The sequence below is a fragment of the Simochromis diagramma genome, unplaced genomic scaffold (assembly GCF_900408965.1).
Source record: "Simochromis diagramma unplaced genomic scaffold, fSimDia1.1 OVJJ01000402.1, whole genome shotgun sequence".
NCBI classification, from domain to species: Eukaryota; Metazoa; Chordata; class Actinopteri; order Cichliformes; family Cichlidae; genus Simochromis; species Simochromis diagramma.
The window spans coordinates 8,669,321-8,690,730 of record NW_024386972.1 but is presented as its reverse complement, the minus strand read 5'-3'; the positions used below and the strand labels follow the sequence as shown (position 1 = coordinate 8,690,730).

Genomic DNA, 21,410 nt, shown 5'->3' with positions numbered 1-21,410 from the left:
ACACTTTACTTTTCTGTCCTTTGAATTTTATCTTTTATGTATTTATTTATTTATTTTGCTTACTGTGCTTACTTTCATATTGAAATTGAGAGGATTTGTCATAATTATTGAATTTCTTTCACAGGGTTATTGAATATGGGCAGGATAATCGTATGACTGTACAGAATGTGGCAATTGTGTTCGGCCCAACGCTGCTTCGGCCGGAGATGGAGTCGGGGAATATCGCGATGCACATGGTCTTCCAGAACCAGATAGTGGAGTTCGTCCTGAACGAATACAACTATCTCTTCCAATAAACAGTAACAAACCTCCAGTGCAGACCTGGGCCAACATGTAAATGTGGTCAAATTGTTTAAAGAGATAGATTTACCTTTGCATTTGCACAGCATTTTGCATCAGCAGCTTCAGTGTGCGATCTGGAAAGTTAAACTCCTTCTGTAAAATATGTGAAAGGGGTCTTCAAGTTTATTCAGACTAGGAAAGGGATCTTCACGTGCTCATCGCTGAGGATATTTGAAGCATGTTTAACCACTGTTTTATCTGGATTTTCTCTGTCGTGTGCAGCTTACACCGTTAGACCCTACGTTGGCAGTATTGCAGGAGAGGAAGTCGAGCTACATGGGTGTTGACAGGTGTTGTTTGGTTTACCGTTTCAAAGCCACTGAGCTTGGTGTGTGTGTGTGTGTGTGTGTGTGTGTGTGTGTGTGTGTGTGTGTGTGTGTGTGTGTGTGTGTGTGTGTGTGTGTGTGTGTAGTGAAGACTGTAACAAATTGCTCTCCCTCCCTGGAACTCTAGGTGTCTAAATCTCACAAGTCACTTTCTGGAGATTTTATTTTATTGCTTTTTTTTGTTTTGGTTTATCTAAATCTCAGTGATAATAGAACCAATAGGTCAAACTTGGAGAAATGCATTAATTCTCTCTTTAGCAAATTTTCTTTTATTGCTTTTATCTTTATTTTTAGTAATTTACAGTTTATCACTCATGGCAATATCTGAGATTCTATGCTAATATTGTTTCTTCTTTTTCGGCCTCATTTTTACGCAGGAATTTTATTGTAATATAGAAATGTGTAAAAAAAAATATATTAATACTTCTTGCTATGAAATAGATGATGGTGACTTAGAGTACTTGTGCAACTTGTAGATTATTTTCAACTGAAAACATCATTTTTCAATCATGCTGTACTTGAAGAAATTGTATAATAACAGCACAGAGATATAAAGTAGCAACAGTTTGAAATTCAGAACAGAAACATGGATTGTAGCTTTATGACATGTAAATAGAAATAGATGGCATATTTATGCTTCAAGTTGGTGAAAATGCACAAGTTATTCCATAATAAAATAACTTTGTTAAAAAAGGTTTATGTGTGTATGTTTGTTTCTTGCAATCATGTGTTTATAAGCTGTAAATGGGAGAAATACATTTAAGAATTTGTTTTTTCATTAAAGCTGGCCTGTTACACTTGTCATGTATATTTTTATAATTGTGGATGTTCTCATAAATAATAATTTCCAAGGTTTCAAATAATGGGGTCAACATATATACAAGTAAACCATGTTATTCAAAAGTTCAAGCCTCAGACTGCTTTAAGCCCTCAGCTTGAAACAAATTTTCTACTCTTTGATTTGAGTTATCTTATCATTTTATGAAAATTTTAACTAAATATTAATCTAAAGTGAAAAACACTTTCGGTTAAATTAATATTCGACATTTGTTGAATAAAAAGGATTGCGTCATTATTCACTTTTAACTGTTCTTCATATATTTTATTGTCAAAGCAAATGGTTGCACAACTATTGTACAATTGCAATTAAACAAACTCTGATTACACGTGCTGAAGAGGCTGAGGAAATAAAATGCTTATTTTATAAAAGGCTTTATAAATGCCAAAAGGTGTAACTTAAATATTAAATTTTTAACACGGGTACAGGTCTTTAATTTAATCTACAAAATATATTTAAAAAATAATAAAGCTGATTTTTTTTTGTAAATGCTGAGGTCTAAGTAAAAACAACAACAACAACAACGAAAACAAAAAAAAGTTAGAGAAAGAAATCTTTCTTCTTGCGATCCCCCAAATCGGAAGTTTATGAGTCGGACCATTTGGAAGGTTGGACGCGTTTCCGGGAGCTGTCAGCTGTGAGCACCCAACATATCCACTGCAATGAGTTTTGAGTGGCCGTGGCAGTACAATTTTCCACCGTTTTTCACGTGAGTCAGATGTTTCTCAGTATTTTTCAGAGCAGAGCTTGTGAACACGAAACTCAATTTTCAGTATTTATTCATTTATGAGTCGGTGAGCGCTTATTTTCGTGCTAGCATCATGTTAGCACGCCAGCTAGCCAAACGAAACAGATTGCTAGGGAAGTGATTTTGCACTCACTGGCTTTCTGAAGTTTATTTAAAGTCTTTCTCGGTTTGTCTCAGTGGCTCGTTAAGGCTAGACTTCAGGGGGCTATATTAAAACATTAACAGGCAAACAGTTCATTGTCGTGTGTTTGAAATTTGGGATTTCCACTGTTATCTCGAGTGAGCTTATTTAATGGGATGAGCTGCGAGATAGCGAGAACTCCACCTAGTTATCACCTAAAGACTTGCACGTTTTGGTGTATTAAAAGTCAGGAAGACCTCAGTGCTGAAATCCCCGTAAAACCCTGCTGTCCCGATAAATCACCGGGAGAGCAACTTCCCGAAAGGGACATTTAAAGGGGCTGCTATTGTCTAGGCGGTCGAATATGATAGGGTAGGCTTGCAATAAAAGACTGGTTTTATACATGATATGTAAAAATGACTTTTAACCCGTTACAATATGACAGATATTAGGAAAGCAGCACATATGTATATACTTAAAAATGGAACACTTTGCTCTTATCTTAATCCCAGGTCAGTGTTAACATATCTGCCTATGGGTGCAGTTTGTCTTTTGTATTAAGTTTGTATTATGTTGCCAAACATTGCTCCTGCCTGCAAGAACACAAAATCAGGCAAAACGTTGGATTCTCATTTTAATCACTGTCCTTGCAATAAAAAGTCTTTAAGTAAAATCTGGCTATCTACTGTCTTCTGCTTATTCTATATTACTGGCTTTTACTGGCTCAAAATAGGCTGGCAATTGAGTTTTTTCAGGTACATTGATCTAGCACCAATTTCAAACAACCATCACCTCAAGGCACTTTATATTATAAGGTAATGATGGTGTAATTTTGGAGAGAACATCCCAGTGATCCATTCCTTCCCTATTCCTTCTGAACCCAAGCTAGGAGCTGTTTGCACAGGAGACGATACTGATAATTGAAGGCTCTGTCTTCTATTATACTTTTACAAACTCTAGGAACTGCAAGTAACCCTATAGTCTCAGAGCAAGGTGCTCTGTTGGCAGGATATGATGCAATGAGGCCTGTAACAGATGATCAGAGTTGTAACCAATGGACAGGTGGCTAAGGGCGGGCACAAAGACTGTGAATCAAACTGGCTGAAGTGGACCCAAACTGATGAGTAGTTTTCCTTATAGCCAGTGTTTTCGCTCTAAAATATCAATAAATCATGAAACCACCTGTTTGCATAGTTTAAATGTGAAGAAGACTTTTATTTTTAGAATGTCTCATATACCCCCTGTTTGTTTTGCACATCAATAGCACAGCTAAATTAAGAAGAAACTAAAATAAAAGCTGTCTCTGTGGGTAAACTGACAGATCTTTAAATATGGCAGATTTCTTGTAGACTTTGCTGTACCTGGAAAGCAGCCACCTCTCTTTTTAGCAGCAATACCTAGAACATGCAGGGGGGGAATCTAAAGAGGGGCATTGCATTTACTTAACTACACTTATTTTAAAGCTTAAATATATATATTTTTTTCTGATGTCGATTTATTATCTAAATCTACTAAGAAATTATGGCACGTTCTTATAGATTAAGTCAGCTGTATATAAATTGAATTGAATTGAATTGAATGAATGCTTTATTGGCCATATGCAGGTTGCCCCGCAGAGGAATAGGACCCCCCCGACTTACACACACACACAACAAAGACATCACATGGGAATACAGTCGGAGATCGGCAGCGTTGCAGAGAAAACACTGAAAAATTACACAACAGTGGGAAAAGTACAAGAGGAAAAAAAAGAGACCTCTTCTCACGCTGGGCACCTATGGGAGGACAGCATGAGAACAGGAAACAAAAAAAAACTCCTCTGCACAGAGAGCACATTAATGTCCACATCACAACATTAGAGCACGTGACTAGCCACAGGGGTGGATAGGGGGGTGGGGGGTAATCCGAAGGAACACAGCAGTCGTCCTAAAGTAATTAAAATGGCTTTTTTGGAGATCAGTAAAACTATACAAGGGGTCAGTATGTTGGACACTGATGTTGGGGCCTGATGAGTCAAGACTTCAGGAGAAAGATTTTAAATAAACATCTTTTATTCTGGAACCAATGAAGAAAAGTAAAGAATTATTCATTATAAAACATTAAATGCTTACTAGATGAAGGCTTTTCGAGCAAACTGACTTTAATTAGAAATGCAGCATTCATAAAAAGGCTTGATTATGTGATTAACGCTGTTTATGGTTAAGGAAAAATGTGTTTGTGTCTTTAACGTGCATTAAGTTTATTTTGCCCAAGCATTTGCGGTAATCTTTGCAGTAATCTCTTTGTGTTCTTTTCTGACAGACTACAGCCCAATGTTGACACGAGACAGAAGCAGCTGGCGGCATGGTGCTCACTGGCTCTGTCCTACTGCCGGCATCACAAGCTCTACACGCTGGATGTCATGGAGGCTCAGGAAAGCCCCATGTTCAACAACAAGAAGATAGAACGTATCCTGAAAGTCAACCTGTGGTTCCTTTTTTTTGGAAAAATATTTGTTTGTTTTTAGTTTAAATCCGTTATTTTTTTATATATTACAATTGCTAAATCTCTTGTGAAGAATTTATAGTTCAGAGATATTAATGTTGACACACATTGCAGTCACTGTAGTTTTTAGGACAGAGCCACCTCTCTCTTTCTCCCCTTTCTCTCTCTGCTTGACTGATTTATTTTGAGGTTTCCCTCTTGATTCGGGCCTGATACAAAGCTGTCTTCAGAGACTGAGGTCATAACATGATCACTGAATTTTATTTCCCAGCTAATCTGTGCCGAGGGCAAGATAAGGCATTTTAAACACAACTGGCATGAAGATGCTTATTGTGCCATTGCACATTAGCCTTAACTGAATCCCAGGAAAACTGTCAATGGAAGCAATTCAAGTTGTTTTTGAGGAACTGAGGAAAAAAGGTGAATTTTATTCACTTTACCTGCCAGCATAGTGTCATGATAAGAAAAAAATATCTTATTGTGTAATGTTGATAAGTGAAAAGCATTCTTGTTGTCTTCAGGCAACCTCGAGTGGTTGGACAAAAACAAGTCTCGGTGTTTAGTCATGTGGAGACGACCAGAGGAATGGGGCAAGTTAATATATCAGTGGGTGAGTCATCAGATTACAACACATACTGCCACAAACTGTTCTTTTTTTTTTTTTTTTTTTTTTTTTTTTGCACATTTATGCAGCTGATAACAGGATGAGGTTTATTTCAACCTCACGATATTGTTCATTATTGCGATGTTGTGATAATCACAGTGTAAAACCATTAATATCTACACTATAATAAAAACTAAAAAGGGGAAAGACAAGCTCATGTATCTTATCGATGCTCATGTAACCAGCACACAGACATCAGACAGAATCACTAGCATTAAAGAACAGTAGCATTAAAGGACAGATGATAAGAAACAACGCATTATGTACTTAAAATCTCGTGGAAAAAAAGCAAGAAATATAAATATAAAATATATAAAAATTGGATGTATTCACCATTATGTCATCCATTGGTTTATTAAGGTTTTGTGCTTTTTTCCCCGCTGATGTTTTAAAACTAGATATGATGAATGAGCAGTGATGGGTAAGATGTTAGTAAATGGGGATAACCTGGGTACTCCTCCTTTCCAACTCTAAGAACATCTGTAATTTACAAAATAAGCTTGAGGTTTTTATTAAGATGGTCTGAAAGGAGTGACTAAGCCCAAAATCTGATTAGGAAAGTGTTTACTGAGTCACAGAGCAGAAACAACCAACACTTGTTCTCCCATAGACTTTTATACAACTTGAACTCTTTTTACTGCCCTCTGTTGATTCGTTGATATTACCGCATCCCCAACCAACAAAATCCATAAACCTTTTTCTTTAACTCCAAAACTATGACTGTATGATTATTGGGGTTTTCCCTCGAGTATTTGTAAAATAAAACGCCTTAAAAAGATTCTTCTTGTGAGTTGATGCTATACAATTAAACTTTAAACTGAAAAATGAAGATCTGAAGACTTTTCTGAACTTTATTTTTAGAATATCAACTCTCATTCTCGCAATATCATACAATTGATTGTCCCAAAAATCAGAATAGAATTAGGAAAAAAGGCTTTTAAATACGCTGCCCCTGTTTCCTGGAATAATCAGCAGAAGGAACTGAAATTATTAGAACTGGTTACCATGTGGGAGTTTAATTCCATCTTAAAGGAACGAAAGAATTACTTTTTTTACTCGGTGTGATTGTTTTTAATTTCGCTCTTAATTGATCTGTTATTGTATATTTTTCATGTTTGTGTGGGATATTGTATTTGTTTTAAATGTTATGTACTGATGTGGTAATTTTGTTGCCATGATGCCAGGTCTCTCTTCGAAATGACAATTTTAATCTCAATGAGAGTTTTACCTGGATAAATAAAGGACTAATAAAAACATCAAACTGAATTAAAACCAAGCCTTAACCAAACAAGTCTTCAAAGTAAGGGTCCAGAAAGTTTTAACTTCTCATCCTTCAGGTAGTCTATAACTCTCATAAATATAGCTGATCGGGTACACTATATTTTCATTTATAAATTTATATCATTTTACCTATTTATTGCCTTTAGCCTCACAAATTACTTAAATCATTTTTGTTTGGTTGCAGTTCTTGTAAAAACTGGACCCCACACTGCCTGTTCTGAACCCACATTTTGAACAACGATTATTCCTTTCTGTCTGTTCTCTCTTCAAAACAGAAACTTAATGATTAACTGCATGCGATGCATTTAGAAGAAATGGCAGCTTTAAAAAAAACGTCTGTTTCACTTTCTCCAACTTTCAGTCAGTTTAATTCAGTTTCTGCTTCTTTTTTTTTTTTTTTTTGTACGTTCAGGTTATAAGACTGTTTACCACTTCATGTGTCAAATTAAGAAATTATATTAAAATAGAATAAGACTTGTGGTCAAGGTTTCAAATTAGTACCTACAAAGATCCAAATGGGTATAGTTTGGGTTTTTTTCCCCCCATTTTTCCAGTAAGTCTGGGAAGCCTATCAGCTACATGTCTGTAGGAGGGGGGAAATTATCATGTAATAAAAAAGAATCTAGTGCGTTTTGATGCCATTTACAGATGTGCCGTATTCTTTCTTGTGCTGTTCATGATAGAGATTGGCACACAGATGGTGTTGGTGAAGGTTAATGGAGCACATCGTCAGGGCTGTGGGTGTACGTCACAACCGCTGTGGTTGTGTAAACAATTTAAACACGACTGCTGTGCTGTTTTGTACACCTTGTACTTCTGCACACATATTGTAGGTGTTACCTGCGACATAACGAGAAGGCCAGTGTTGTATTCATCGACCACTTGGGCTCTCTTTGCTCCTTGTGCTTTAAAAAAAAAAAAGCACTGGCACGAGTGCAGAGCCACTGCTGACTTCTTGAGAAGCAGCACACTTTTAGACAGGTTAGAACTGATCATTAGCAACAGATGTTGGGATAATTTCTGTAGGGACAAAACCATGGTGGACAGAATCTGTGTCCTGCATCTGCTAGTCGTTTGTGGATTTCTTGCTTTAGCTCCTGCATTAGTAACCTAAGCAAGTGGTTTCAACCTTTGGACCAGAAAGTTTGTGGTGCTGGGCAGGTTTATGGCACTTGCATCTGTCTGATTTTGTGTAAAAATGTGTGAAAATTGTTCCAGATTGTATACTGGGGTTGTGGTAATTGAAAAGGAGTGAAACTGGTTTGAACATGTTTATATTTTCAGTGTCAAAAGCATATGTCTGTAAATATTCTATATTTTGCCAACAAATCCAATGGAAACAATCAGTGATTTGTTTTATTAACAAGTATTGTTTGCACATTCATTCTTTACTGCTGGGTCATGAGGGGAGGGTCAAAATTATAGCCTTCAGCGATATTAAATAGGATTGAAGCTACAGACAAGCTAGAAACTTCTGAAAATACAGTTGGGTTCATAAATAATCCACCACAGTGGATTTTAAGTGAAACAACAGAAATACAGACGTAAAGCTGTAATTCAAAGGTTTTAACAGAATTTTGACACTAAGTGTTTGGTTATTAAAGCCATTTTTATGCACAGTCCCTCATTTTCACAGACTTAAAAATAACTGGACAATTGAGTGGGACGGGGGAAAAAATCAATACAGCATAGTATCGCAATATTTTGCATGGTAATATTGTATCAATACAGGGAAACCAAACATCAATATTTTATTAAATAAATAAAATACTTTGGGAATAGTTTTTATTTTTATCCACAATTTCATCATCTAGAATAAAATGGGGTTTTTTTTTTTTCTTTAAAAAGCTGCTTTTTTTTTTTTTTGGTAATAAAGAAAATTATTCTCTGTCACCTTAACGCATCTGTAAATGTAACCATTATATCTTTTTCTGACATTTTAGGTTTCCAAAAACGGTATGGTCAACTCTGTGTTTACACTTTATGAGCTGTCCAATGGTGATGACACAGAAGGTGAAGGTATGGCACCGTTTTAAAGTTTTCCACATGGAGAAAGCACCCATAAAACCCAGCTCGCGTTAAAGTAAACATAACATAACACAGTGGCGAGAAAGGCTTTTATTAATGCTGGCTGTACAGTAGGTTTCCAGTTCTAGTTTGTTTTAACTGTTTGATTTGTTTTGTTTACTCTGTTTCCTGTTTCTGCATGATTTCACCTAGCTGTAGTCCCAAATTGCTTCTTTCATCTCTATTTTTGCACGTAAAGCACTGTTTAATGTTAATAAATGCGATGCTAATGAAATGTGCTGCACACATTGACCCAAAACATTATGAAGATATCAGCTTAATATACTGCTTATCCTTTAAGTGCTTAAAAACATCTCTGACCTGCCAAGGCATGGACTTGAAAGAGACCCTGTGGTATCTAAACCTTTTGCCCGTGACTGGGAGTCAAAAGGTCTTGCTGTGTCAGAGATTCCTGTTCCTTAATAATTTGGCTCTTGTCAGAGTGGCTCGGATACCTGCCCATTTCTTACTTGTTTTCTTGCATAGCACACCCTAACCCTACAGGGAACCTATTATACTTACTTCCAGCTACATATGTTTAATCTTGGCCTCCACTAGACCAGATTTGCATGATTCACAGCTTGAAAATAATCCTTATTTACCAAATACCGAACCTTGATGGGGCCTTCAGTTCGTGGACTGACTGAAGTATCAAGTATCATACATAGCCAAGAGGAGTGAAAAATGTGTTTGGTGCAGCCCTGAAGCCTGAGCTTTTGATTTATTTGGAACTTTGGCACAAAGATTAACGCTCACAGCAAGCGGTGAATTCTGGATTCGAATTCCACTTTCTGTACAGAGTTTAAATGTTTGCCCTGTGCCTCTGTGGGTTCTTTCCAGGTATTCTGGGCTCTTCCCTTACAGTCCAAAACATGCACATTAGGTTAATTGTCACTGTGTGTGAGCCTTATTATAAACCGGTGATCCCATCCCTCCTATCTGGCATCACTGCAAAGAGTCAACACTTATCATATAAAACTATGCTGCTGGTCCTCCAAGCAGCATGCTTGAAATTGGCTCTGATCCCCTAAGGCGTGGACTCTGAAGTTGCCCTGTGGTACTCAGTCCTCTGCTGCTAATTGAGAACACCTCATAAGCCCTCCTCGTTCTTAGTGACCTAAATAATTTGGCTTCTTTGAGAGTCACTCGGATATTTACACCTATGTTTTTCCCAGATCCAACACATTAACCAAGTGTTCCCTTGCTCTCTTAGGCAGATATTTCCAGACTTGAAATGCAGTTTTGTTATGAGATAATAGTTGTTATTCACCTCATATTTGAGTGATCGGTGTTTTGACTCATTGATTAGTTTATTTGATTTTCTTATAGCTTGTAATCCTTTTTCTCCAGAGTTCCACGGTCTGGAGGACTGGATGCTGCTTCGCTCGCTGCAGGCTTTACAGACAGGAGGCAAAGCCGAGCTCTTCACCATGGACGATGGAAAAGGCGTCAAGTTCTTCTAAAACTGTGCTGGAATCACACACCCTCTGTCTGGGAGCCCTCATACTGTACTTTACAGACAAATTTTTATTAAGATTTAGCCATTTAAGGCTACATAAGGTGCACCTCAATACCGAGTCTAGTGGATGCTGGTCCTCTAATTGTTGTTGCCTTTTGATTCAAAGCCTTCTCTTACTGGAAGAGAACCAATATCATTTCTAAGTGTTTGGGGGGGGGGGCATTTTAGATCATGCTACTTGTAAAGTCGTCATAGGTAGCATTTGTTGCCATTTAACCATGCAATGAATATCAGGGCACTAAATACTGTCATGTCTGAGTACTTTAGGGGAACGTCTTTCCCTGCCCGCTTTAACTTTACTCCATCTTTATTATTGTAAATGCATCTACTTTTATTCTCATTTTTCTCTGTTAACAAATTTACTCTGTAAAAATAGCTGTGGATCTTTGCTCGGCTGTTATTCCTCTGTTCCAACCAGACATACCAAGAAATTCCAGAAAGCAACACCAGAGGGACTTTTTATTTTGAGAGTAAATGCTTCCAGAAGAGGAACACAACAGACGCTTGAGCCAGTCTTGGCTTGACTCAGCTGCGTGTAATAATAGTGGACTTCATGTACAGATTGCTGTATCCTATTATTGTGCAGTAGCTACTGTGATGCTCCTGTTATCTTTATCTCTGTCTATATTCAACTTCTTTTTCATATCCTGTAGGAAATAAATTAGACATTTGTTAAATTTTCTGGCTATTTCCTTTCTTTCACGTGCATCGACGTTTTGTTGTGTGAAAAACACGAGTGAGGACTTCAAAAGCTTTGCAGAGTGCAGACTGAAACTGCAGCAATGATGATGTTTTGATCTCCTTGCTGCAGCTGTATTAAAGTACTGCATACTGACATCATGTGCTGTGTATTCCCGCCTGTGGAGGGATGATACAGCTCCAGAGAATTGTGCGTGTCTTTGTGGATAAAACCTTGTATGTTCTCTTGTGGGGCAGGTGGGGCCCAGTGTGGCCTTGGCTGATAATGGTGTACTGTTTCACGAGCAGCAGCCCCCCCTGTAGGCCAGGCGCGGGTGCGCATCCTCCACCTTTGGGCAGCATATCGCTTTCCACAAATGAGGACAGCCTTGGCCAAGTAATAAAATGACTCATCGTTTTTATCTAATTTCAGAGGAAACTGAGGAGTTCTTTTGATCAGCGGGGGGCCAGTTGAAAGTGTGGACATTCTGTTCGTCAGCAAGCTTAAAGTCAACCAGCTGAAGAACCTGATCACCAAATTAATACAAAGTGTCATAAAAGGCAGCTTATGGATTGTTTCTCAAAAATTTAGAGTCATTCCCACAGTTGAGTTTTGAAGATATTCTTTTAATCGGATAAAACAAATCAAAACTTAATAACACTTGCGGTTCAAAATGATAAATTACCAAACACTCCTCATCTTATTATAATTACTCCCTCTGGATTGCCCTATTGGCGCGTGAAAGCTGCGAGGGGGCGGAGTTGGAAGCGCGCACTGGGAGCGCACAGGACGAACTGCCCTCCGGAGCTGTGTTGATATTGGCAGTTCAGACCTTTCGCAGTAGGTTATGGCAAAAGCTTTCAGAAAGACAAGAAGAAGAAGACGAGAGGACCACACGAATCACTTGAAAGGAACTATGCATTAATGTGCGCGGAGCGTTCAAGTGACATGTTTTTTACGCAGTGAATGTGCTGAGTAAGTGTATTTTCCTCACTTTTCTGTTTTTTTACACGCTTTATCTGTCATATATTTCTAAGGCTGGTTACCACTACAGGCACTACAGTAGTTTACACGTTTCCGACTATCGTCTCTAATCTTGTTTTCCTTAGATATGGCTGTTATTCAGTCTCCAGTCTTTTGTTTTAAAGCCACTGACTTAACTGACATAATGGAAAAGTAACCTGAAATATAAAGTAACGGTGCTCTGCTGTCCTACTGTTATTTCCATATTTAGGCTCCAAATCAGGTTGAACCTGCCACAATGTCTCATGCACAAGTAGAGATACCAGGACGCGGGTTCCCGGGGCTCTCCGTGGATATGACCGACGACTGTTTGTCCCGAGTGCCATCCGTGCTGAGGACGCACGGGCTGGGCGCACGGAGGAACTCCTACGGCCTGCAGAAAATTAGTATGGACATTGATTCTCCCCTGTACAGCGGTGTACTTTCCAAAGCCTTATCGTGGTCGGCAGAAAACATTCTCTCTCTGCCCGAGTCCAGAGCAGAGGAAGAAAAAACAGACGACACCCCGCCGTCCGCGTCTCCGGTTTCTAGCTCCAGCACGTGCCGCCAGGACCCCGACGCCGGGTCCGTCGGTGGCAACTGGAAACCTGTTGCCAGATCCACTCCTCAAGATCCCAGCTCGGACTCTGAAAACGAACTTCATAATAAACAGCAAAAGATTCTGTCTCGCATGACGTTTGACACTCAGTGGGAGCAGGAAGAAAAGGAGGACGTGGAGACTAAAGCGGTGGCAACATCTCCTGATGGAAGATATCTCAAATTCAACATAGAGATTGGAAGGGGGTCTTTCAAGACGGTCTATAAAGGGCTGGACACAGAGACTACAGTGGAGGTGGCATGGTGTGAGCTACAGGTAGGATGCACACTGGGTCTGTTCACAGCATATTCCCATCTATGTACAACTTCACACAAACGATGATTTGGTTTCCAGGACTTTTAAATCTACCTTTCCTAAAATGAACACTAGGCCAAGTGTGTAAGCTGATGCTTTTCTTGATTTCCTGGCCCACTTGCTGCTCTAATTCCTCCCTCAGGGCATCAGGGTTGATGTCAGGCAGCTAATCTACTGTATATTATTCCCCACTGACCTTGAGTTAGTTGTGTCAGGCACTTGCATGGTAAGGCAGGTCATCCTGTTAGCAGTCAGCTCCAAGCTGAGCTACAGTACTCTGCTTGTCATGAATCCCCTCTAATCTCTGTTTTCATTAACAACCAGTGACACTGGGGCTCTCTGAAGGCCTCACGTGACAGCTAAGAACATCTGAAAGGTGATAGATAAAGTTTTTAGGAACATACCATCAGTGGTTGTGTTAAAAAGTCATTTGCGCTAGGAAATGTGATGTGGGGCTTGTGAGATGAAGTTCTGCTTGGTGGTCTGGCCTTGCAGGGCATAATGCCCACGTGTATCATGTAAACATAAAGTAAGGCAGACGACTGAAGAGGCAGGCTTCAGTAAAACTGTAGAAGTGTCAGTACTTTTTATGCCATAGCATTTGGCGCACAGCCTTGAAACAGCCTGGGCAACAGCTGACACTTCTCTTGCTTACATGGTTTGATAGCACAGTTGTGGATTTAAAGATTAAAACTGTAAGTCCACTCTTAACATTTGCAGTTTTGTGTGTGTGTGTGTGACGTGGATGGGTGTCAGTAACTGGCAGCCACATGAGCTTTGAAGTTGTGTCCTCATAGCCTTTAAATGTCAAATTAAACCATGTGACAAGAATATTGCACTATATACATGCTGGCAATGTTTACTTTTGTTTTGATTCAAACACACTGGAAGTTTTTGTTTTTTTTAAGATACATCTACATTTAAAAGCACTCTTTACTGAATTTAAAAAAAAAAAAATGCACAGAGCTACTTTTTGTTGTGCAGTTATTTTCTACAGAAGCCATCGGAGTGCAGATAATAAGAGAATGTATGGGCATGAAGGGAATCTGCCCTTAAGGCTCAAGCTCTAGCACCTTCTGCCTCAGAGCCCACCTGTCTGTCAAGTCACACAACAGGTATCTGTTAACAGGAAGCAGATGGAGAGTCACACAGGCTCCTGCTTGGGGCACAGATGACCCATTACCTGCATCATGCAACACAGGCACTGATGTTTCACATGTTTGAGTCAAATAAACGCAATGGTCCATTGGGGTACTTTGTGGTCAGACATAACCCTGATTTTACCTTCTGTGGAGTGAAAAGTACAGCAATCTTTTTTTGTGGCTCTGTGTTGGAAACAAGCATGCTATTTCATCTCTTTACTTGAGACATGAGTCCAGTTAAGCTCCTTAATCGCTCCTAATAAGCTTAAAGGTGACCACTGTTGATATGGTTACTGCTGTGATAATTTAACCTCCAAGAGACGGACTCAGATTCAGTCCCATTTCTTAAGTGAAATCACCACCCCGTCCACCTTTTGATGCTTAAGTGAAACTCAAAAGCTGAGTGTTGGTGGCTAAACAGAGATCGCTCCTGTAATGTTGACGGAGCAGCAGTGGAAGGTGCGTCACTGCAACTCAGGTAGAAATGCCTTAAGCTCTTTTAACTATGTATTACAGAGCCTGAGCTCTAATCTGCCGGATGTTCTAAGCTGTTCAGAATACAGAACAGGTTTTAAAGCACATCTAGTTATAGAGATCAGAACTTCAATTCATCATAATTGTCACTGTGACACAGAGAGGTGTTCTTTTGTGAATGGTTGGGCTGCGTTGTTATGCTGAATGCATTGCAGTCTGGGCGGCGTCTACAGGGAGGCATTGTGCGATCACGTAAAAGGTAAAGAAAACATGCCGAACCCTCTATGACATGAGACATTAAAGCCACTGAAAACTTTTGTGTGCTGTCTCTCTTCATAAACCAAATGAAGGCTTGTACTAATACAGCGAAAAGTAGTCACTCACTAGAATCAAAGCTTCCTTAAGCTTACAAAACCCCTGAAAGATATAAACGCTGTGAAATCATACACATGTCTGAGGAAGATCACTAGTTTGAGTGTGTTGGAGCTTTTCTGCTGTTTTCTTATAGACTTCTTTTTGTATCCAGCGCCAACATTGTAAGTGAGGGCTTTTAATTTCACTCTTTATTATTTAAAACATGAATGATGTATTGACATTCACAACATTACCAGCCAGTTGAAGCACAGATAAGAAACTTTCATGCAGTTCATAAAGTGTTGTCTATTTACACTTTGTGTCCAGGAAGCAAAACATCCTGGTATTTTGTTGTTTAATAGTCACACTTATACAATTTGTTTCTTTTATATGTTAATGCTAAACATTTCTGGATCATGTGTTATCAGATTTCTTTTTAAATTCTCAAATTTCATAATTAATGCTGGGTGAGCTTCAAAAGTAAGGAACTGATCAGAATCAGTACTTGATTACTTGCTCTTATGTGATCTTTGCTATTTTGGGTTTAAGATCAAGTGCAAACAGTCAGATATTGCTCATCCATATCCTTTTGTTCTTCCTAATCACATGTTGTGCTGAGTACACACACCTTATCAATGCATTTAAAACCGGATGGACATGGCAAAAATATCACTAACTGATTATATAAGTCTGCTGGCAAGCTGATAAAGTAACACCCAGTGGGTGCTGCAGAACATTTTAAAACAAACTGTACCCAAACACTTGTGCCGATTGTTTGGTTATCTTTAGACGCTCAGTTGCATCTGCCACACTTCTCACATTTTTTTTTTTCTCCTCATCCAAATCGCCATTAAAGTCGCCCTCGTAGTTCTTGCATAAGCATTGCAAATTTTACAGAATCCTCCACATTTCTGTGGAGGATCCTGTAAAGTTTTTTTCTTTCTTTCTTTCTTTTTTTTTTTTTTTTTTTTTTTTTAAAGAAAGAAGACTTAGTTTACATCACATCGCAGATGCCCATGAAGCTGGATTAAAAAAAAACTAGTTCCACTGGTCATTTTGTGTATTTGTTAGTGTTGGTGTCTCTGCACTGGTCATTCAGCCTCCAGACCTCTTAATGGCTGCATACATCTCTTTTTTTGTCACTTACCTATGGATAAAACAAGAGTTTAAATGCTGCTTGATAATGTTGCTTTACAGGTGGCAGCTACCTAGCAACTGCTCACCCACAGGTAATTCAGGTGCCATATAGGTATTGACCGCTGAGCTTTTAAGTTAATACAGAGGAAATGAAAAATTGATGAGCTGTTGTGTGGCCCTCTGTTCCTCCCATTCATATACTGTTCTCACTGCACTGCATTGAGTCAAAAGGAAGAGTTGCTGTTACTGCGTCTAAAATGCTGATCGTTGCATGGATTAATGAGCTTGGAGGTTCAGCACCTCACAAGTGACTGCAACAGCACACTGAGCTACTTAGTAACTGATAGGAATGAGTTCACTGAGGCACATATCCTTTTTGGTGATCCTTTGTAAAGGGCATATGTTGCACAATACCTGATCTTATTCAAGGGCAGCACTTTCCAGCAGTTCTCTCCAACCTTACCCCCTCAGCGTCTCAGGCACTTTTATACGCTTGGTTCATTTTTAAACCTAAACCAACACAGTTTCTGTTATCGTGCAGTGTTTTTATGAGGGCTGTTATTAATGGAAGGCTGGCCTTAGCACCCACAACCAATTAATACCAGGTCCTCGGATGCATAAATACGGGCTGAAAGACAGTTTTCTGCTGATTAAGAGAAACCAGATCTTTAAAGTTGGTGCACCCTGGAGGTTTTATTGATGGTCACAAACTGTTTAAGAGGATTTTTTTTTTTTTTTTCCTCAGCTAATGCTTCTTCTAAAACAAATAAAACTTAAGGCTGTTGAAGCATGTAGATTGGGCTGTTATTAACCATTTCTTTAATGGTTTTTACCCATTATAAACCGGTAGTTTTCATACAGAAAACTACAGAATGCTCACACAGGCTAGCTTGTCCAGTATTTTTCCAGATATAAACAATGAATTCATTAAAAAATGCACAACTAATGAATTGATATTGAAAATAACTGCCTGTTGTTTCAGTGCTTTATTTCTTTTGCCGCTAGTAAACATAGTTCCTGTGTCTAGGTGCAAAAAAAAAAAAAGGAGGGTAGATTGTAGCGATGGAAGATTTACATCAGGCGAGTTGTAGTAAGACCTGGAAACATTACTGAAGCAGTGAAACTGGGCTCTTGGTGTAGTGTTTACGTTTTAGCTCAGAGTTTTAATACTCATATCGAAGTAGCAGATTAAATTAAAGCTGTAAAACCTTATTAATGTCTTGCTACTGTGTCCGTATAGTTATGAGGCTAAACAAAAAGGCATAAATCTAGTTTGGCACGCCCCAAGATCTCTGTTGCCCCCCCCCCCCCCTCTCTCACTCATGCTAGCCTGGGTTTCATAGTATAAGCCTGGCTGTGTAACTTTTATCTGAATGTGGCTAGTGTTCACTGACAAGCCATGGGCTTCCTATCAGCTCTACTGTAGCCAACATCAACATGGTCTTTCCTTGTAAGGCCCAAAGCGCACCCAAAATCAGCTTATCAGGGCGAGCCAATGTTCTGTGAGGAGAAAGTTAAGAAGGCGCACAGTGATAGCCTACATGTACACATGGCATAACGTCATTTTGACGTGGGGCCCGCTGTTTGTTGTTTTGTTTTTTTTTCCTTTATTGAGCACGTTGGTCACCTGTGAAATTTGTACTGTACTGAATGTGCACGTCTTGGTGATTGCTCTGCAAGATACAGCTTGTCTGTATCATTCAGAATACTGACAGCACTGTGCCTAGATAGCAGTGTCTCATTGGCTGCTGTTGATAACAGGTTAGTGAGGGTGGATACTGTAGCTGTAAGCAGAGGCAGCATGAGGCTCTTTGTTTAGGGGCTTTGAGCCCAGGGCCATTGGGTGTGTTTGTGTGTTTACACTGGAAACCATAGTTCTTGTGTAGGTATAAAGGTGAGCGTGTGTGGGGTTTTTTTTCTATTTGCTTGATGGACTGGTTACTGTACCGTGGACCTGTCACTCACCTAATCCACACACAAGGAGACTGCTTATTGATGCTTTCTTAGACATAAGTTCCAGAAGTAGGACCCGCTTGATTAAATAATAGTTTAACTTTGTAATCCACAGTTATACGTTTAATTTTAGATACTAATCAAAAGTTTGGGAGTGTTAAAAGTCTTCTTATTCATCAAAGAAAATCATATTAAATATTGTCTAATACAGAAGAAACTGATCAGAAATCTTACTTTTAAAGACTCATGTTTTTTTTGTTTTTTTAATGGAATGGGGAGGAACCCAGGTCAGACCCACACACTGGAGAGATTACATCTCTCAGAAGGCTTGGGAACACCTCGGTGTTTCCCCCCGGAAACATTAGAGGTGGTGGGCGAAGAGAGGGAGGTCTGGGCGTCTCCTGCTCAGATTGATGCCCAATAACCCAGATCCAAAAATGGATGGATGGTCACAGAAGCATCTCTTGCCTCTCTCCCAATGGCATACGTTAACTAAAACAAATTTAATATGTTACAATTTAATTCATCATTTTAACTGATAATTAAGGAAGCAACAAATCTAGCAAATTCACTGCCAGCGCTCCTAAAACTCAGAGTATTTTAGACTGGGACCTGTTCTGTGTTTTTGTACAACAGTTTGTACTATTCCCTTTACAAACCAGCATAATTCATCTCTGACCAGTTAATGAAGCAGTTACTTGCAGTGTTTAGTGTTCAGCTGTAAGTTGGCTGTTTTTTAAACCAGAAAAAGCTGTTTCTTCACGCTCAGTTATGCACTGCAGTCTCATATTTGTCCTTTTTATGTTGGCTAGTCTTCCAGTAGCGTGCAGGGAGTAGTACACTCAGTGGTTTTGAAATCCTCATGTTTTTGGCAGTTTCCCACTTTAGATAAAATAATTTTTATCTTTTAGGAATCTTTTCAGTATTTATGTCAACATTCATGATAAATGAAACATAAAACTTTTCATTTATCATTTCAAATTGTAGTTACAGAAGGGAAATCAAGCTCAAATGCACACATTACATGTGAAATGCATTCAGAGATGGGTCACACAATCTTATTGTTACCAATTACTCAGTTTTGGTAACAATGTAAACCGTAATAATCAACAATAATGCTTTTACAATAACCACAGACTCCGTAGGTTTTGATTAACACAAAGGATAATAGATAAGATTATATTAATGTCTTGAGATGTACAAAAATGATACTCTTTTCAGTTATTATATGTACCTCTGCCAGACACAGACTGGAAACACCAAGCGGAAAGAACAGATTAGAAACTGGTTTTCCGTCCTCGAGATGTAGCGATAGAGCTAGAGCTAGTGAAATTTACGTGCTAAAATGTGCCACTGGCAAAGGCTCTGTATCTGCTGAGTCATTGCTTTTATTATTTTTCCTCAGTGAATCAATTCTTCATGTGAGAGATTTCAGTAAGTAGTCCAGGTTTGTTTAAAGTTTTCCAACTTCCAGTAATAGTGCTCTGGTAACCCATATTTTATACAATCACTTGCTCCGCTTCACGTTTTTCACGTGCGGCTCAATGGAAAGCTTGTTTCTTGGTATTGGGTTTATCCCGTGAGATCCCTTTAAAATGACACCGGTATCTGCTCCTCTAAAGGAATCTTTTGTGTTTACAGTAATCACATTGTCTTGAGCATGAGTATATTTTCCCTCTTATCTTCTGTGCTTTGAATACATGGGCCGCAACATTAAAGCTGCTGACAGGTGAAGTCAATAATATTGATCATCTCCTTACAATGCAATGTTCTTTTGGGAAACCTTGACTTCTGCCATGCATGGGGATGATGCTTTAACATGAACCATCTAGCTAAACATTATATCCCAAGCAACCTCCCCCAACCCCTGGGACAGCTCTCCCTGACGGCTTCAACCTCACCCAGCAGGACAATATGCTCCGACCTGCCAAAGCTGCTCAGGTCAAAGAGCCTAAAGCTTAATGAATGCTTCTGCACTGAATCTGCATACTGTCTCTATAGCTTCTCAGTCATCCAGGTCATTGCAGTCTTAAGCGCTTAAGTTGAAAGAAACTGGACTTCTCTTTTAGTTTTTGCAGATAGCCAACTATCATCCACCTGTAACGCAGTCTTGAGATCCGTTCTCAGGTGTTTGACTCACACTTTGACCTTTAATAACATATTATGATAGCAAGGTGTTGGTAATATCTAACAGAATTCACACCTTGGCTCATGATGACTCAAGGTTACAGGTAGGTCAGAGGAATGCGTAGAAGGAAATATTGGTACTGAACAGGTCGATCATAGTTGTTGCAAGTCTCCTTGAGGTGGCCTCTGGTTATATTTCTAGGTAGGTGCAGAGTGCAGTCTACACCCAAGGTGAGGAAGTATAACGCAGGAGTATAAATCCTGCCTAACGTGTTGGCCTCACCTCTATACAATCCAGTGTTGACATTCTATGTTTCTGTGTTCATTACCCAATATGGGTCAGAGCTCTTAAGGGAAGTTCCTACACAATGTCAGGCAGATTGTATTAATATGTCTTGTCAGTGTATTCCAGTGATGCTCGTGTGCTTTTGTTGAACTAGATTAGAACTAGCCTGTGTGCGCCCAGATTAGCCTCTTTTTTTTGTAGCTGCATATCGAAACTGGTCCCAAGTTAATTTGTATCACTTTTAAAGTGTCTGCGCATGACACTGTGCAGCAACTGCAATTATGCAGGTTAACTGCATGAGATGCTGTGTAAGATGGGCTTGCAAAAATCTTGGTCACGATCTGTGTCAGGTGGAACAAGATCTGTTTCTTTAGATAATGTCCCATAAAGACAAAATATACTTTGTCATAACTCTGGTTGGGAATTATTCATCAGATTGATGATCATCCTGGGTGTCCTGTGATATATTTTCTGGTCCATATTTTCCTCTTCTGGCCAAAGTTCTGGTTTAAAAATGGCAGCGGGCTTGTCTCACATTACTAGGAGTGCTGTTTTGCTCTAAGATACTTTTCAAATGCCACTAGTGTCCATTCCTGTTGAAAGGGATTTTCTTTGTCATCCACCACCAAGTGCTTGCTCATAAGAGGAACACCTGGTCTCTGGGGATCTCTCATTAATATTTGTAAGGTCTTTCTTTACCTTAAATATAAACACAACAATAATTTCTGTAATCTTTTTCTGAACTTTTTGGCTGTTTCAGTACAAACTTTATCTCACGATTATTAACATTTGCCAAAGATATAATAAGAACAGTATACAGGGGCTTTCAGAAAAATAAACCCAGCAGTAGCTCCACTCTGGAAAATGTCTTTCCTTCTCGATATTTTCAGTATTGACAGTGTTTGAGTTTACAGCCGTTCCTTTGGTGGTGAATTTAGTCACCCTCCAGCTTG

The 21,410-nt window shown here is 39.1% G+C and overlaps 3 protein-coding genes across 6 annotated transcripts in view; all 3 read left to right on the top strand.

Moving 5' to 3' along the window:
* arhgap27 (Rho GTPase activating protein 27) overlaps window positions 1-1,467 on the top strand; it is a 31,144-nt gene extending 29,677 nt beyond the window's left edge. For 2 of the 3 annotated variants that reach the window (XM_040039039.1, XM_040039040.1), the window contains exon 18: window positions 125-1,365. In XM_040039039.1, the coding sequence (XP_039894973.1) occupies window positions 125-296 (172 nt within the window). In that variant the 3' untranslated portion in view covers window positions 297-1,365. Of the gene's footprint in view, window positions 1-124 lie in introns of all 3 variants that reach the window. The other variant, XM_040039038.1, reaches the window with a different exon arrangement.
* A 615-nt stretch (window positions 1,468-2,082) lies between these two features.
* Window positions 2,083-11,067, top strand: vps25 (vacuolar protein sorting 25 homolog). The gene is made up of 6 exons (XM_040039049.1): window positions 2,083-2,215; window positions 4,677-4,822; window positions 5,226-5,279; window positions 5,381-5,469; window positions 8,748-8,823; window positions 10,222-11,067. The coding sequence occupies exons 1-6, from the start codon at window positions 2,169-2,171 to the stop codon at window positions 10,332-10,334; spliced, it is 525 nt and encodes a 174-aa protein (XP_039894983.1). The 5' UTR covers window positions 2,083-2,168; the 3' UTR covers window positions 10,335-11,067.
* Window positions 11,068-11,807: 740 nt separating this feature from the next.
* wnk4a (WNK lysine deficient protein kinase 4a) overlaps window positions 11,808-21,410 on the top strand; it is a 50,547-nt gene continuing 40,944 nt past the window's right edge. Inside the window, exons 1-2 of one of the 2 annotated variants that reach the window (XM_040039035.1) lie at window positions 11,808-12,044; window positions 12,304-12,945. In XM_040039035.1, coding sequence (XP_039894969.1) covers window positions 12,331-12,945 — 615 coding nt within the window. In that variant the 5' untranslated portion in view covers window positions 11,808-12,044; window positions 12,304-12,330. The remainder of the gene's footprint in view (window positions 12,045-12,303; window positions 12,946-21,410) is intronic. The other variant, XM_040039036.1, reaches the window with a different exon arrangement.